The 16,921-nt window shown below is 45.2% G+C and overlaps 4 protein-coding genes across 5 annotated transcripts; 2 read left to right on the top strand and 2 right to left on the bottom strand.

The window, feature by feature from the left end:
* Nucleotides 1–704: 704 nt before the first annotated feature.
* atp6v1f (ATPase H+ transporting V1 subunit F) lies at nt 705–2,838 on the bottom strand. The gene is made up of 2 exons (XM_030720141.1): nt 2,606–2,838; nt 705–1,130 (listed from the first exon to the last, which is right to left on the bottom strand). The coding sequence occupies exons 1-2, from the start codon at nt 2,761–2,763 to the stop codon at nt 929–931; spliced, it is 360 nt and encodes a 119-aa protein (XP_030576001.1). The 5' UTR covers nt 2,764–2,838; the 3' UTR covers nt 705–928.
* A 705-nt stretch (nt 2,839–3,543) lies between these two features.
* lamtor4 (late endosomal/lysosomal adaptor, MAPK and MTOR activator 4) lies at nt 3,544–7,298 on the top strand. The gene is made up of 4 exons (XM_030720142.1): nt 3,544–3,678; nt 6,436–6,519; nt 6,722–6,839; nt 7,088–7,298. The coding sequence occupies exons 1-4, from the start codon at nt 3,676–3,678 to the stop codon at nt 7,183–7,185; spliced, it is 303 nt and encodes a 100-aa protein (XP_030576002.1). The 5' UTR covers nt 3,544–3,675; the 3' UTR covers nt 7,186–7,298.
* Nucleotides 7,299–7,780: 482 nt separating this feature from the next.
* Nucleotides 7,781–13,029, bottom strand: LOC115773236 (ADP-ribosylation factor 4). Its single transcript, XM_030719806.1, has 6 exons — nt 12,818–13,029; nt 12,268–12,348; nt 11,927–12,036; nt 9,074–9,145; nt 8,860–8,985; nt 7,781–8,260 (listed from the first exon to the last, which is right to left on the bottom strand). The coding sequence occupies exons 1-6, from the start codon at nt 12,882–12,884 to the stop codon at nt 8,174–8,176; spliced, it is 543 nt and encodes a 180-aa protein (XP_030575666.1). The 5' UTR covers nt 12,885–13,029; the 3' UTR covers nt 7,781–8,173.
* Nucleotides 13,030–13,572: 543 nt separating this feature from the next.
* On the top strand, nt 13,573–16,757 carry gcc1 (GRIP and coiled-coil domain containing 1). 2 transcript variants are annotated; one of them, XM_030719805.1, is made up of 4 exons: nt 13,573–13,810; nt 13,943–14,391; nt 14,500–15,153; nt 15,244–16,757. In XM_030719805.1, the coding sequence occupies exons 2-4, from the start codon at nt 14,008–14,010 to the stop codon at nt 16,510–16,512; spliced, it is 2,307 nt and encodes a 768-aa protein (XP_030575665.1). In that variant the 5' UTR covers nt 13,573–13,810; nt 13,943–14,007; the 3' UTR covers nt 16,513–16,757. The 2 variants fall into 2 exon arrangements, with proteins under 2 accessions (XP_030575665.1, XP_030575664.1); XM_030719804.1 differs by having other exon boundaries at nt 13,573–14,391.
* The last annotated feature ends 164 nt before the right edge of the window (nt 16,758–16,921 follow it).

Genomic DNA, 16,921 nt, shown 5'->3' on the forward strand with positions numbered 1-16,921 from the left:
CATTCGGATCATATTCCGATTGCGAAAACTGCCAGACACGACAGGCTAAAAAAAAAAAAAAAAAAAAAAGATTGTTAGTGTCATTAAATCTTCTTACTGCGTGACCTCAGACACCTGTCCCCCCCTGTTTGTGTTTGTCTCTGTGTTTATATTTTTTGGATGGGTGTTCTGTTAACTGTAATTTCCCCATTGTGGGACTAATAAAGGTATTCATTCATTCATTCATTCATTCATTATAGGTTGACCAGCACTACACCTTCAGACACAAACATCGTTTCTATTGGCTGACATCACACGTGCTTCTTCCTCTGCTTCTTTCAGTGTCATTACCCTTTAGTTACCAAGTGATTTATGACCTATTAATGTGTCATTCAGAATACTTTAATGTCTGTGTTTCCTCCATCTGCTGCTGTATCTGACAGATGTTCTCATATGTTCTCCTGACATCACTGACATTTTCAGGATGTCCTGAAAGCTCCTCAATGATCCGCCACACAGAGACCATAAGGCGGTCTCTGTGTGGCACTCTGAAGAGTTTGTGAATGAATTTAGATGCTCACATGGCTGATGATCTGCTCCTGACTAACCCTGCTCATGTTTAAACTTTAAGAGCTCATCACACCTGAGGCTGGAAACAGGAAGTAGGTGTTACCTTGTCAGGTCTGTGACATGTATTGTATTAAACCAAAAAAACTTCAAACAACAACTTTTTTTATTAATTTATTACCACATCTGTTCACGTTTATAAGTTAACACATCTGGAACAAACACCTGGGAGGAGGTAAGAGATCACGTAACTCAGGCAGGTTTGGTCTAAAAATTGTCACACGGTCACATCACTTCCTGGAAACAAAAGTAAACAAAAGAGGAAACATCACAGCAAAACATCTGGACATATCTGCCAGTCGCACGGGCGTGAACACGCCGTTTATCGGAAATCGTCAGCAGAGAACATGCCCTTGGCGCGGCGCAGGATGGAGTCCTTCGATGCGTCGTACGGGTGCTCTTTGGACGGGATCTCCAGCACAGCTGGGATTGATTGCATGTGGGCGTCGATGGCGTGCCGGATCATCTCTGCAATGAACTGGTTAATCAGGATGATGCCGATGTCGTTACGCGCCAGGAAGCTCCTGCAGAGAAGAAGACGACTGCATTAGTCTGCCACACCAAAATCCAGTCACAATTTAACGTCCTCAGAACCAGGTGAGACCTTAAAAAAATAAATAAATAATGGCAAAGCGTTTCTGAGAATCTCAACATTTCTCACTGAGTTCCAGATCAGACACAAACACACCAGACTCCTTTCAATTTATTGTCAATTTAACATCTCTGCTGTTAATATATCATCACTCTAAAGGATCACAGCAGTTTGGATGTAAAGGATATTTACAGATCAGTTCAATGATAGCAGAGAATGCAGGAATTACTGATCTGTCACTAAAAGGATTCAAATTCAGACACACAGGAAATGTGATTTATTTTATAAAACAACTGAAAACATTCAAGATTAAATAAAAAAGGCTGATGTTTTAACAAACCAGAAAATCTCCAATAGCTGGTTTGTTTCATGATATCTAAACGTTTCTAACTACAACAGTGACCATTTAAATCAGCTGATTTTTGAATGTGTGAGTGTGGTGTGAGTCACACAGCACGAGGCCATAAATCAAAACCAGGGTTAACTGACCGACAAACACCAAACCACCAGATAATGAATAAAAGTGAACAATTAAACAAAAAGAAAAAACTGAATAACATATAGTACAAAATAAATTTATGTAAATAAATGTGTGCTGATAATATTTAAATTCTTCAGTCTAAATGCTGATTTCATATAAACTCACAAAGATTTAATATAATGCTCTGGTTTTTGAATGGAGTCTGGTCTGAGGGCTACCATGCCTCATTTGCTGATTTTTTTTCTTACTTTCAGTGATCTTTAACAAGTCACTGATTTATTTTTTATTGATAACTGCTCTGAACCAGGATTTTGCAGCAGATCCAACCTGAGTCTTAAAACTGCACGAGAAACATTTAATGGAGTGTAACAGACTGAAGCTACACTGATGCTGTATTTACAGAGAAGAGACAAACACTGAGGATCATTTATGTGGACTTCAGTGTTTAAATAATGTCGTAAAGAATGAATAACCTAAAATACTTTGATTATTGAATATTGTCTGGTTCAGGAATCCAGAGACAGAAACAGACTGAAGTCTGTCTAAATTTAAGATGCTCGGTTTAGTTCATGTTGCAAGTAGGATTAATATATTGATAGATAGACTTATTGATTATCAGTGCCCCACACTGGTTATTGGACAGGATTTGGCTTCAGACTCACGCCACAGGCCCAAACACACCAGAGTCCATTCAGATTCTCACCAAAATAATGGCCGGCCTGTTATCTTAGAGCAGGCCGGTCTTTATGAGGTCACTGGGTGGTGTTATGGTCTGCTGCTGTCCAAATCCTTTTCCAAACTGATCTGACCTTTGATCCCCGACGACCACGGGGGCCTTTAAGGGCGTTAAATCAGCTGATTTTCTTTAAATAGGCTCTGGTATATCTGTGTATGTGTGAGGGTGTGGGGGATGGACTCCATCTTACTTGAAGGTCTCCTCGATCTCCGTGATGCTCGTGTCCTTCTCCACCACCAGGAAGTTTGGCTTCCGGTTCTTGTTCAGTTCCCCGATCCCGCCGAGCAGGAAGCCCGTGCACGTGTCCTCGTCCCCGATCACGGCGATCAGTTTCCCCCGGCCGGCCATCACGGAGCTGCAGGTGAGATTCACGGAGAAACACTCAGCGTCACGGGACACGGTCCGCAGGTCACGTGAAGGAGTCAGCTGAGCCGCACTTCCGCTTTCCTTTAGTCCCCCCTCCTGCCGCTCGGAAGAATCGAAAAATTAATATGTAAATTAAACGAAAATTAATAGAAATTGATTAACTATTGACGATCGATCATTTATTTTAGTAAACGCCTCCAATTTGTGCTTTTTTATTTTTATTTTAATGCTTATCGGAATTATAGGTGACGTCATGTTTAGACGGCGGGGTGCTGCCTTCACTTGTTCAGTGTAAATCCAAATGTTCCTACAAGTGGCATTTTTTTCCCTGTGATAATCGGAACAAACAGGGACCGTCAATACACACCGGATCCAGTCTGTGTGTGTGTGTCTGTGTGTGTTCTGTCCCAGTTCTTGTTCAGCTCTTGTTCTTGTCGGAATAAGAACTCTAACTGTGTAATACCCACATTTCTGTGCAATATTATATTATTCATACTGAACAATATCTATCACCCCTATACTGTGTAATAATATCCAATATTCGTTCAAGTGCAATACTCACATCTTCATTATTGTATGTATACACTTATTTTATTTTTACAACGTATATATTTTTATTGATTTTATTTTCTGTATAATTTTAGAAGTTCTAGTTTATATTTTAGAAAGTTTGACTTTCTACAGCATGTCACTGAAAAGGAGTGGCCCTCCAATCACATTGTACATCCTGTATAATGACAATAAAGGCATTCTATTCTATTCTATTCTATTCTATTCTTTCTGTTTCACGGTTTTGCCCGACAGCGCTGAAAGGCCTCAGCAGTCACGTGAGGCTCTCTGATAAAGTCGGAAATGCGCAGCTGCGGGCAGTAAAAGCAGCAGCAGCAGAAGAAAATGGTGAGTTTAAAGTTTTACTTTTATTTTATATGTATTTTTTTATTCAGTATGTAGCTTCACCGTGAGACGTTCACGATCCGCGGACTCTCCACTGTGCGGCGTTTACTGACGCTGTTAGCTTCACTGTTAGCATCACTCGCTAATTTCAGTTCAATTTTATTTATATAGCACCAAATCACAACAAACAGTCGCCTCAAGGCGCCATATATTGTAAGGTAAAGACCCTAGAATAATTACAGAGAAAACCCAGTAGTCAAAACGATCCCCTGTGAGCAAGCACTTGGCAACAGTGGAAAGGGAAAAACTCCTTTTTTTAACAGGGAGAAACTTCCGGTAGATGTAGGGGATAAACAGTAATTGTTCATCTGGCTGCTTCATGTGAAGAAACTCAGAGTCCTTTAAGCTTTAGGCTAGAAGGGCTTCAGATTTATAATTAGTGATCAATAATCAATAACCGGACCGAATGTAAATACCTTTGAAACTGCAGCAGCACCCCCTGCTCTCAGGGTGGTACCAACATTGAAGAGGAGGGGGAATAGTGTTTGTGGAGTTTTTACCTGGCCTCTCCTGGCCTGAGCTTACACCTGTAGGTGAGCACGGTCCTAGATAGCGACTGATTGCCTGGTGCTGAGAATTTCAACCTTTTCCACGATGGAGCATCGCTATGAATTATGGGATATCATTCCCTCCTCTCCTGTCATAAAGGATGCTTTGGTGTCTCCTCTGTTAACAATCAACATGTTTATTAGATCACATTCCCACCAGACTGTTCAAAGAAGTCTTTCCAATTATTGATGCTTCAATCTTAAAAATGATCAATCTGTCTTTATTAGCTGATTATGTACCACAGACCTTCAAGGTGGCTGTAATTAAACCTCTGCTTAAAAAGCCATCACTGACCCAGCTGTCTTAGCTAATTATAGGCCAATCTCCAACCTTCCTTTTCTCTCAAAGATTCTTGAAAGAGTAGTTGTAAAACAGCTAACTGATCATCTGCAGAGGAACGGTTTATTTGAAGAGTTTCAGTCAGGTTTCAGAATTCATCACAGTACAGAAACAGCATTAGTGAAGGTTACCAATGATCTTCTTAGAGCCTCTGACAGTGGACTCATCTCTGTACTTGTCCTGTTGGACCTCAGTGCAGCTTTGATACTGTTGATCATAACATTTTATTACAGAGATTAGAGCTTGCTATAGGTATTAAAGGTACTGCACTGCAGTGTTTGAATCACATTTATCTCATAGACTCCAATTTGTTCATGTAAATGGGGAGTCTTCTTCACACACTAAGGTTAATTATGGAGTTCCACAGGGTTCTGTGCTAGGACCAATTTTATTTACATTATACATGCTTCCCTTAAGCAGTATTATTAGAAAGCACTGCATCAATTTTCATTGTTATGCAGATGATACTCAGCTTTACCTATCAATGAAGCCAGATGACACACATCAATTAGTTAAACTGCAGGAATGTCTTAAAGACATTAAGGACTGGATGACCTCTAATTTCCTGCTTCTAAATTCAGATCAAACTGAAATTCTTGTTCTCGGCCCCACAAATCTTAGAAACATGGTGTCTAACCAGATACTTACTCTGGATGGCATTACTTTGGCCTCCAGTAACACTGTGAGAAATCTTGGAGTCATTTTTGACCAGGATATGTCCTTCAATGTACATATTAAACAAATATGTAGGACTGATTTTGTGCATTTGCGCAATATTTCTAAAATTAGAAACATCCTTTCTCAGAGTGATGCTGAAAAGCTCATTCATGCATTTATTACTTCTAGGCTGGACTATTGTAATTCATCATTATCAGGTTTTCCACAGCATGTCTTTTGTCCTGTCTCTCTCTCCCCTCACAGCAGATGACCCCCCCTCCCTGAGCCTGGTTCTGCTGGAGGTTTCTTCCTGTTAAAGGGAGTTTTTCCTTCCCACTGTCACCAAGTGCTGCTCATAGGGGGTCGTTTTGACTGTTGGGTTTTCTCTGTATTATTGTAGGGGCTTTACCCACAATACAAAGCACCTTGAGGTGACTATTTGTTGTGATTTGGCGCTATATAAATAAAATTGAATTGAATTAAAAGAGGCGATTAAAAAAAGCATTGAACAACTGTGATTGGCTGCAAAGAAGAACCCTCCTCAGGGCACTGCTGAGCAGGAAGTGCCATCAGTAACAGTAAATGTTCAAGCAGAAAATTCCTGTTTAAGGAAATCTGTCCTCAACAGCTGAAGGATTTCATTTTGAATTAATCTGAAGTGCATTTCACTTCTGCTGAAGTGAAACAGGTGAAACTCTAACCTCATGAGTTCTTCAGACTCATGGCCACATTCTGACTTCAAAAATAAGAATCTTTTTTACATCAACGCAGGAATCTCAAACTGAGCATGTGCAGATCAGTAGTGACCGAAGCTTCAGTGTGACAGGAGTTCGTTTTACACTCTGTGCTGCGTGGCTGTAGCTCAGGTCACCTGCTAATCAGAAGGTTGATGGTTAGATTCCTGGCTGCTCTAGTCTGCATGTCAAAGTATCCTTGGGCAAGATGCTGAACCCCAAGTTGCTCTGTGTGTGAAAGCACTTAGTTGTAGAAGTGAGAGTGAGAGTAGAAAATCGCTGTGTAAGAATCCGTCCATTTTCGTTTGTTGTATTTTGGAAGGCGTCAGGACATCTTTGTGTCTGAGTCCTCAAACGACCTTTATTTCTGCACATCTGTCCATCATTTACTGTTAACTTGATGATCCTGTCCTGCTTTCAGGCCACGGCGGCGCTCACTGCGGGTCTGGAGCGAATCCCAGACCAGCTCGGGTACCTGGTCATCAGCGAGGACGGCGTCCTGGCTGTGAGTTTCTGTCTCTGAGCCTCCAGATGTTCATGATTAAAGTAGTTTTCACAAAGGAAACTGCTGGTAACCATAGTTTGGTCTTTATTTAACTGCCCTCAGTTAAATCAGGTGCTCAGTTTAGTCTGGATTACTGAACACAGAATAAAGTTGAGTCTGCTGTTTCTATTGATCAGAACATAAAGTGATTATTGATTATCAGTCTGCAGGTGAGCTGGAGAATGACGAGCACACAGCAGGCGTGATCATGCAGATGGTTCGAACAGTGAGCCGCTTCAGGTTATCAGGCTCAGCTGAGCCACCCTTCAAACGAATGTCAGGTAACACGCACACACCTGCACAGCGAGCTCATCAGCTAAAATAAAAACAAATGACTCAAGGTTTTCGTTTTCCTCGGACCTGTTAATGACAAGTCACACAATTAAAACATGTCTAATCATCAGCTGCATTTTCATGTTAACCTGATGACGTGTTTCTGTTGCATGATGGGATACAAAGCTCAGGTAGGACCCTGTAACTTGCAGTTACCTGTGATCTCAGTGGAATCACCTGGTGTGTGTGTCCACAGTGATCCTGGAGGATTTCGTCTACACCGTGACAGTCTCCAGTCAGAAGGTTTTTGTGGTCAAACGTCAGCACAACCACCAGGAGCCGATCAGTGTGTAGACTTGACACCAGGAGCTCAGCCGGGGTCCAAAGAGCCGCCATGGCGATGATGTGTGTGATTATGTCGTGCTTTTGATGTTTAGTTCGTGTGAAATAAAGGTTTTTGAATGAAACTCGTCTGATTGAGTGGAACAGACTGAGCCAATGGAGGTTCAATTTGACCTGTGAAGGTCAGAGCTGTCCTGCTGCTACCTTCAGATCATACCTGCACAGGTGTACATGTTGGGATACAGGTGTGCTGTGCGCAGCGACAGCTCCACCTTTAAAAGCCTGAAAACTTGATTTAAATCAGAACTTTGGGGATTTTAGGGCCTCTGTAGAAATCCAGGTGTTCTCAGGTTTTAATGATCTCACAGTTCATGACTGGCAGGTAAATCTGAGCTTCTTTCAGCATTTGTCCAAAAAAAAAAAAAACTTACAAGAACAAACAAACTAGAGTAATGGAACATGCTGGTGGATTATTGATCTGATTGGTGGATCAAAGGTCTGCAGGTGATCTTTAGCCCTTTATCTTGCCATTACTGACCCAGGAACAGCGTGAGAAACGTGTCATTAACACTGAAAACAAAGTTTGAAACAGGAAGCAGAACACAGGTGAGAAGAAAAAAAAAAACCTTTATTGCATCATGGTCTCTCCCTTTCTTCTTCACTTAATAAGGAATGACGAGGCCGCCACACGGCTCTCTGGAATGAGTCATCACACGACCAGGTGACCATCACCTGCCGTAAGCCCCGCCCCTCCTCCTGTCACATGATTCTGAGTTAAAACATGCGGATTAAAAGAAGATCTAACAAACACCTGAAGAACAGAAGAGGATGAGGGGAAATCAAGGTGAGCTCAGAGTCCATGACATCACTTCCTCCTACAGACACACAGGTATAATTTAAAAAACAAAAAAAAAAAAAAAAAAGGAACGCTGACACGCTCCTCCTCCTTTGTACACGGTGACATCAGCGGCTGAAATCAGTCTGCTTCCTGTCAGGTGGTCTAACGCTTCGACAGCTCATTGGACAGCCAGTCCAGCCCCTCATACAGACCTGTGCCCTGTGTCGCACAGGTAGCCTGCACATGCCACTGAAACACACACAGAGCATCATCACAGGTGAGTGAACAAGTACAGGAAGGACATCCAGGTCTGTTCACCTGTCCAAATATACAAACAGGTGAGTTTACCGGTCTAGAAAGATTTAGGCCCATTGATTTTTGGACACTTGACAGTTTTTGTAGTTTGGTGTCTGCACGCCTGAGTGGATTTTAAAAATCAACCAATCAGAATGCAACTGAGGTGCCGACCTTCAGCTTTAATTCACAGTTTAACAAATTAGGACATGAGGCTCCTCCCAGTGCCTCTGACATCACAGGTTTGAAACCTGCTGAATGTGCTCAGAACCCTGTCCCCCCAGACCAGTGCTGCTGGCTCATCTGAGCTCATTTGACTGCCTCATGTTTTATACCCTGTCCCATTTATCAATATTATAGATCAGTTTAACTAATGTTTTCACTGATTGATCAGTGGCATTCAAACACCACTGCATCTGATCAATCAATCAATAAAAGGTGGAGGGAAATAACACGACAAAAAGAACTGAGTCTCTAGAGGCAATACAGAGATACTGATCAATCTAATTTATTCATTGATCTGGATTATTAATTGTGTGGGTATTGATCCTTACGGTTCTGCTGCGCAGGCTGTGCAGACCAAGCTTGTCGGTGAGCTCGCTGACCCCCATGGCATTCGGGAGATCCTGTTTGTTGGCGAACACTAGAAGGACCGCATCCTTCAGCTCATCCTCCTGGACCTGCACAGTCATGTGACACTGTCAGTGGGTTCATGACGATCACTGAGCCTAACAATGTATTAACCGTAAACTGAATGAAGGGACTGACCATCTTGGAGAGTTCCTCCGCTGACTCAGCGACTCGCTCTCTGTCGTTACTGTCCACCACGAAGATCAGACCCTGCACCGGTGATCAATACAATCAGCACATCAGTGATCAATACGATCCTATTCCTGCTGCCAGGGAAAGTGTCATCGCTGCTTTAGAGTCATGACTGCTCAAGTGTCTGAGTGCAGCTCTGCAGGTCACCTGCAGGTAACCTCAGACACACCTGTATAACAGTTGCTGCTGACATACACACCCCTCCAAAAGTATTGGAACATGTGACTGACAGGTGTGTTTTGTTGCCCAGGTTCATCCTGTTACATTGATTATTCAAACAAATAAAGTTTTAGATTTGTGTTCTGCTTCTGCAGACTGTGCATTTATAGTCAGGAGTAACCACGGTTATAATAGTTTTGGATTTTACATTATAATTTAGTTTTAGTTAGGTTTTACTTTTTTTTCTAATTCAGTTAGTTTTAATTAGTTTTCAGAGCGGTTTTTCTCGTTTTTATTAGTTTTTATTTTTGGTTTCATGCTTAGTTTTAGTTAGTTTCAGTATTAGTTTTAGTATTTTCATACCTAATCAGGTGCAAGATTCAAGGCGCAAAAATGACTATTGTGTAATGAAAACTTGACAAAAGATACAGTTTAAAGAAATATATTCAACAACCAACTGTTCACGAGACAGAAGCACTACAGGCTAAATTTGTGTAATATTAAGGACACACATGAACATCAACAGGGAGAAACAAAGAAAAACATGAACTCCCAAACTCAATAACTTCTACAATAAAGTTCAGCATCAGTGCAGCAGATTAACAACAGCTACATGTGGTGTTTGACAAAAACAGACTCTTTGAAGGAGTCAAAGGTCAAATCCAGCTGCATCCTGATGTTCTCACCACCTGAAGCTGCTTCTGTTTTGGAGCTAGCTGGTTAGATGCTGCTAATTAAACTTGCAGGGTCTTTGTGGCCTCTGTACACAACCTACAGAAGTTGTCGACCTCATGTCCACATTTATGCTTGTGTAGCTGGATTGTGTGTTAATTACCTTGTGGTCGTGTGCAGGTGTTTTATATGCGGTGCATGCTGGGACTTCTTTTTTGGTCCTTGCTCTTTGTGCTCAGTTTTTTGGCTGCAAACATATTTGTCCCTGTTTTTTTTCACTTTCTTCATTCCTTCACGTCCATCCTGATAGTTTCAGCAGTCTCCTACCAGGAATTTGCTGACAGTTTTGAGTCCTTATATTGATGCTTTGATTATTATTCCTGATTGTTATTCTCTCACTGATAAAGTAGCTGGAAACGCACAAGGACGCAACAGTTTAGTCACAACGTTCTGGGCTGCGTGGACCCGACAAGTAGTCCCGTTTCTCAGAGGCGCAGGCCAGGTTACCTGGTAGGATCAGAGCGGTTTCTGTAGCCGTTGTGCGCTTCTTAGGTGGACTTTGATGTTGCTGGTTTTTTCTGACAGAAATGTTCCGCACATTTTTCATCATCCACAACAAGACTTTCGATTCTATCTGTGCTCTTGTACTCAAAGAGCCTCCATACGGGACTCTGCTGCTTTCTCGGCAGACCGCAGCCATTACTTTGCGGACCAGCGCGGTGAGCGAGCGCACGCCTGCACATGCGCAGGCACCCTATGGCACTCCCAGCTTAAACTCGGAGAGCGGAAAAAAGGATTTCACGTCAATCCACAAGGCTTAAAAACAAAACAACACACAAAAAAAAAACAAGTAAATGAAAGTTATTTTATCGATAATTTCAGTTAGTTTTGTAAACTCACAATTCAGTTTTAATTAGTTATCGTTTTTTCCTTTTATAGTTTTTATTTATTTTAGTTAACGACAATGTTTTTCCAATTTCAGTTTTCGTTATTTCGTTCATTTTCGTTAACTATAATAACCCTGGGAGTAACCAACATGAAACCAGAGAGCTGCTGTAGGTGAAAAACAAGTAGGTGTGAAGCTGAGAGAAGATGGAAAATCACTCAGAGCCATGAACAAACATTAGCCAGTATGAGCCTTTGGAACGTCCTGAAGAAGAAAGTCGTTACAGGTGTACTAAACAACAATTCAATTCAATTTTATTTATATAGCGCCACAACAAACAGTTGCTTGCAAGGCGCTCCAGATGTGGAACAGGCAGACCGAGGAAAACAGCAGCCGCTGATGACAGAAACATAAGCGCTGTAAAGAAAGACCCTAAAACAGCTGTTAGTGACATCAACAACGACCTCCAGAGGGCACGAGTGAAGGTATCACAATGTACTGTTCACCGAAGACTTCATAAACAAAAGTACAGAGGCTTCACCCAAAGATACAAACCACTAATTAGCAAGAACCGGAAGGCCAGGCTGGGATTTGCAAAGAAGTTCAGAGACAAGCTTCAGAAAGTCTGGGACAAATTTGTCCGGGGACAGAGATGGGTGTAGATTCTTCCTTTGTTTCCTGGATCACAGACTCTGACAGAGAGGCCACAGTTTGTCAGGTTTCTGTGTTTCTGGGACAGGGGCTCCACAGGGGACTGTCCTGGCTCCTTTTCACACTGTATACAGCAGACTTCAAATACAACTCTAAGTCCTGCCACATCCAGAAATACTGGGATGGCACTGCCACTGTGCCATGTATCAGGAATGGACAGAAATCTGAATATAGGGATCTTGTTAAAGCCTTCAACAACTGGAGTCACAAAAACTGATCAAATACTGACAACCCGCAAAACGAAGGAAATAATAGATTTCTGAAGATTAAGGCCCCTTCTCCAGCCTGTGAAAGTTTGTGGTGGACATAGAGGTGGTAACAAAATATAAATATGTAGGTTTACACCTAGATCCAGCTTTCTGGTTCTGTACCTGTGTGTTCTGGAAGTAGTGTCTCCACAGAGGTCGGATCTTGTCCTGACCACCAACATCCCAAACCGTGAAGCAGATGTTCTTGTACTCGACTGTCTCCACATTAAAGCCTGAAACACACAAACGCACCTGTGAACAGGTGACTCACTTCCTGTCAGGTGAAGAGAAACATCTTTACAAGTGAGACTCTTATTCATCAGGAATTAAAGTTGACCAGCTGACCAGTAAATGCAGTCAGACTTTTAATTTGAAAAGAGAAGCTTACAGGAAATACCTGAGTACAAACAAACCTGCTGAGAACAGGTGAGTCTCTGTATCTGTACAGTGTACTGATTACTTACCGATGGTGGGGATGGTGGTGACGATCTCGCCGAGCTTCAGTTTGTAGAGAATCGTCGTTTTTCCAGCAGCGTCCAAACCGACTGAAATACAGATTAAAGTTTGATCTGAGATTAATTAAACCTCTCACACACATTAAAGTTTAATCTGAGATTAATTAAACCCAGATCTGAGTCCAGCTGCTGGTTAAAGCTCCCATCAGACAGGGCTTAATGGTTTTTATGGCCCGAGCAGATAACATCAACACAGTTTTAGGCCTAAACCCAGTTTGCATTGTCTTAACCCCAGTTTAACCCTAGTCTGGACCCTGATTTAACCCGGTTTAACAGACTGTAATGCTTCCTTCCGTTAGCTCCGAGCTAACAGTCTCCTACACCTCCGGGCCGGGTTTGTACTTTTCCTGGCACCAGAGAACGGGCGATACTGTCCGCAGGACCCTGTGAGCGGTTTCAGGGTGAAATTAAACGGTATGTGGGGAAGATGGAGCCGCTTCCAGACGCCACGGAGCCCGGCCGGTAAGCCCGTTAGCTCGTTAGCCTAGCCCCCGCTCACCCATCAGAATCCTCATCTGCTTTTTCCCGAAGAGTTTGGAGAACAGCGACGAGATGGTGAGGCCCATGATTGCTGAGAGGCGGCGGGAGGTCACACACTGGCGGCGGGCAGAGTCGGAGGTCCGGGAGCAGCGGCGGAGCGGAGCCGGGAAAGCGCGGAGCGGACTGAGGGCGCAGCTCCTCACGGTGCCACGTCCAGGCCAACGCGGAACAAATGACGTCACTGCTGCAATAGAAAACTTTATTAACAGCGCTACAAACAATGCAGCGTTCATGGTCCGCTCAAAAATCAAACATTCGAAAACTGAACAGGATGTAAATTCAAAGCTTCAAATAACTAATAATGAAAACGAAGAAGAAAGGTAATTCATACTCATAAACTTATACGTGTATATTACTCTGTTCACGTCATTAAACAACACAAGATTACATAATGAAATACATACATGCTGCCTTTAGGCTAGTGCTCTAAATATAAACATGTAAAAATTACAGGATTTAAAAGAAGATTTTAATCTGTCCTGAAAATATTTCTTCAACATCATCAACCAACAAAGTTCATTTTTAATTAAAAAAAGCCCTTCTATAGATGTAAAAATGTATTATTATCAATTTGCATTGCTTGTTCAGAAATTTACACAAAATAAAAAAATTAAATAACAAAATAATTTTCTTTGTTAAAAAAATGTAAAATAATCTGCATAATGTTGTGCATTTTCTTGACGTCCGTGAATGAAGCATTAAACTCCCGCCTCCTCCTGTTCAGTCACTTCCGGCTCGCTCCAACATGGCGGCTGTTGACAGCTGAGGCTTTGAGTCGGATTTTAATCATCGATCGGATCGATTATCGGCCGATTGTGACGGATGGACTGAGTTTGTTAACCGCATCGTTCCGGATTATCGGCGCAGTTTGAAGTGAAACGTTCAAAGAGGCGAAAAAAAAAAAAACAGAATTTAACGTTTGTTTGACTCAAAGGAAGAAAGAAACAGAGAGGTGAGAAACTGCTCCTGCTACTTCCTCTGACCTTCAGCAGGAAGTTTCATCCTCACAGAAACCGATCAAGTAATGATTGATCGAGGACTCGTTGGTCAGAACAGGTGCTGTTCTCTGCTTTTTCTCTAACAGGAAGTCACTGCTGAGGGACCGTTCATGGTCTGGGTGCTGTGACCCAGCTAGACCCAGCCGGAGTCATGGAGAAGTTCGGGATGAGTTTTGGTGGCGGCGGCCCCAGCAGGAAGGAGCTGCTGGACACGGTGGAGTCCCAGAAGAAACAGCTGGTCCAGTACCAAACCCGCTTCAAGGACGTGGTCCGGGCCTACAAGAGCCTCCTGAAAGAGAAGGAGGCGCTGGAGGCCAGCCTGAAGGTCCTGAGCGTGACCCAGGACCTGGACCTGAGCCGGCAGGACCGGAAACGTCTGGACACCACCACCACCACGCCGGAGCTCCCTGAAGATGGCTGCTCGCTGCACAGTGAGGACAGCGTGGACACGGCGGCGTCTCTGGACATAGTCAGTGAGACTACGAGGGGGGACCAGAGCGAGGAGGACCCGGCAGAACCTGGAGGAAGACTGGTGGTATGTTACCATGACAACTGAACATAAATCACGTGACCAGAGTGTGATGAATGGCACACCGTGGACATTACTGTCTTCTTGTTGTCTGATTCCATGTTTGTTCTGCAGGCATCCGAGCCCGACGGAGGTTCTGAGAGTGGCAGTGTGGGGCTGGGGCAGCAGCAAGCCACTCCCCCTCCTGGTGTGGAGGCAGACCGCAGAGTTGCTCAGCTGAAGGGCCAGCTGAGCACACTCACAAGCTCCCTGGCCACAGTGACGCAGGAGAAGTCACGGATGGAGGCAAGCTTCCAGGCCGATAAGCGTCAGCTGAAACAGGAAGTGGAGGAGTTGCAGGAACGGCTGGTCATCATGACGACACAGCATGAGGCAGAACTGCACACCCTGCAGCAGCAGCTCGCTGAAAGCCGTGCTCGCATCATCACGCAGCAGCATGAGCGTGAGCAGGAGCAGGGAGACCACGCCCAGCAGCTCCGCGAGCTGCAGAGGCTCCTGCAGGCCGAGAGAGACCAGCGGCAGGATGTCGAGCTCCGCCTCCAAGACACCAGCACTGCCCTTCTCGTGACGTCACAGGCCATGGACCGGGGGGCGGTGTTCGAGGCTCTCCTGAACCAGGTGAAGGAGGAGAGAGACGAGCTGAAGAGGAGGCTGCAGGTTGCTGAGGAGGACCAAAGAAAACCGGATCCTAGAGTGGAGGAGCTGCAACGAGAGCTAACAGAGCTGAAGAGCCGGGTTCAGGAGCAGGTCCAGCTTGAGACCCGCAAGGTGAGAGCAGAACCTGTAAACAGGTCAAAGCTCGAACAGTTCAGGTAAACTAGAACAGGAAGTTAGGTTGTGCCTGTGTTTGTGTTGCAGGTATGTGAGGTGGAGGAGCGCGCCCATGAGCGTGCTCAGTCTGCAGAGGCCCGGGTGGCGGTCTTGGAGCAGCGCGTGTCTGAGCTGTCCGAGCTGCTGGGCTCGTGTGAAAAGGCGAGGCAGCGGGACCAGCAGGCGGCGCAGAGGCTCCGGGAGCGTGTGCTGCAGCTCGACACTGAGAACAAAACACTTGCCATTGCTGCCTCCAGCAGGACGACCTGTGACCTCGGGCCAGACGAGCTGCTTGACGTGGGCACGCTGCGGGAGAAGCTGCAGAAGGTGAAGAAGCTGCTGCTGCTGGCGGCACAGAGGAACCCGGACCAGAACATCCAGGACCTGGACGTGGAGGCAGAGCCAGGCGCGGATGCCGCCACGGTACTCGTCTACCAGCAGGAGCTGCGGCAAGTGAAGGACGAGTTTGAGCGCTACAAGCTGCGAGCGCAGGTGGTGCTGAAGAACAAGAACGCCAAAGATGGCTGCCAGGCGCGGGAGCTGGAAGAGGTGCGTGACCAGCTCGCCGAGCTGCGCGAAAAGTACATCAACCTGCGCGTGCAAAGTGACGAGGCCGAGGCCTGCCACCGCCAGCAGCTCGATGAACGCCAGCAGCAGGTGGCGGCACTGCATCAGGCGCACCGGCAGGAGGCGGAGCGTCTGGAGGCACTGCACCGTGATGAGCTGCTGCGCCTGGAGGCGGAGCTTCACAAGCAGCGTGAGCGCACCATGGCGCTGCTGGACGAGAAGGACCGAGAGCTGGAGAGGCTGCGGGCAGCTGCCGCTGCTGCAACACTTGCCTGGTCCAACCGTGCTGATACCACGCCCGCCGACCCACAGGAGGACAGCATCGACACAGAGGCTGACATAGTCAGCCAGGCACTGTGGCGGGCCACGCCCACCGAGTCCACGCTGCTGCTGTATGCTGAGCAGCTTGCCCGCAAAGAGGTGGAGGTGGGGGCGCTGCGGCGGCAGAAGAACCGGTTGGAGGAGGATATCCGTCAGCTACAGGCACAGCTCATCACCAACGGTGAGCGCCACGATGAGGAGGTGGCAGCCCTGCGGGACCGTCTTGAAAAACTGATCCGGGACCAGAGCCGTGAGGGGGCCAACCTGGAGTACCTGAAGAACATTGTGTACAGGTTCCTGACGCTGCAGGACACCAGCGGGCGCCAGCAGACGCTCACCGCCATCCTCACCATCCTGCACTTCAGTCCGCAGGAGAAACATGACGTCATGAGGCTGCAGGGGAGCACCTGGTGGGTGGGGCGCAGGTAGAACACCTGAAGAAGAAAAGCTCACCTGCAGGAGGAACACCTGGAAATCAGAGCCAATGAAGACCTGGCTTCATGCTGCGGTTGAGGTCGTCTGTATTTTTCAGCTTCCTAATGTTTCTCTGAGTTTGGTGCTTTCTGAGCTACACGTGACTCTAAACACTACAAACACATGATCATGTGACCTTCGCTGGTCAATCAGCTGTCATTTCTGATGTTTATTTTTGATTCAGATTAAAATATTTTTCCTGCTGCACTGTGTCTCCGAGCATCACGATGGTGAAACTATCAAATCCAGCCTCTCCAACATACTGCTCACCTGTCCACTCACCTGCCCACAGGTGCAGTCCGTTTAATATGTTGCTTAATAGCTCCGAAGCTCCGCCTAATCACAGGTGTCAGAAATAAAATGA

The sequence above is a fragment of the Archocentrus centrarchus genome, chromosome 23 (assembly GCF_007364275.1).
Source record: "Archocentrus centrarchus isolate MPI-CPG fArcCen1 chromosome 23, fArcCen1, whole genome shotgun sequence".
Classification (NCBI taxonomy): domain Eukaryota; kingdom Metazoa; phylum Chordata; class Actinopteri; order Cichliformes; family Cichlidae; genus Archocentrus; species Archocentrus centrarchus.

Coding starts and splice junctions, on each gene's coding strand:
- gcc1 (XM_030719804.1), top strand. CDS start 14,008: ATGGAGAAGTTCGGGATGAGTTTTGGTGGCGGCGGCCCCAGCAGGAAG. Junction 14,392..14,499: donor AACCTGGAGGAAGACTGGTG/GTATGTTACCAT, acceptor TTTGTTCTGCAG/GCATCCGAGCCCGACGGAGG. Junction 15,154..15,243: donor TCCAGCTTGAGACCCGCAAG/GTGAGAGCAGAA, acceptor TTTGTGTTGCAG/GTATGTGAGGTGGAGGAGCG.
- atp6v1f (XM_030720141.1), bottom strand. CDS start 2,763: ATGGCCGGCCGGGGGAAACTGATCGCCGTGATCGGGGACGAGGACACG. Junction 1,131..2,605: donor GAGATCGAGGAGACCTTCAA/GTAAGATGGAGT, acceptor TCTTCTCTGCAG/GAGCTTCCTGGCGCGTAACG.
- lamtor4 (XM_030720142.1), top strand. Junction 6,520..6,721: donor GCGAGGACGGCGTCCTGGCT/GTGAGTTTCTGT, acceptor ATTGATTATCAG/TCTGCAGGTGAGCTGGAGAA. Junction 6,840..7,087: donor ACCCTTCAAACGAATGTCAG/GTAACACGCACA, acceptor GTGTGTCCACAG/TGATCCTGGAGGATTTCGTC.
- LOC115773236 (XM_030719806.1), bottom strand. CDS start 12,884: ATGGGCCTCACCATCTCGTCGCTGTTCTCCAAACTCTTCGGGAAAAAG. Junction 8,986..9,073: donor CGGAGGAACTCTCCAAGATG/GTCAGTCCCTTC, acceptor ATGACTGTGCAG/GTCCAGGAGGATGAGCTGAA. Junction 8,261..8,859: donor ACAGCCTGCGCAGCAGAACC/GTAAGGATCAAT, acceptor TGTGTGTTTCAG/TGGCATGTGCAGGCTACCTG.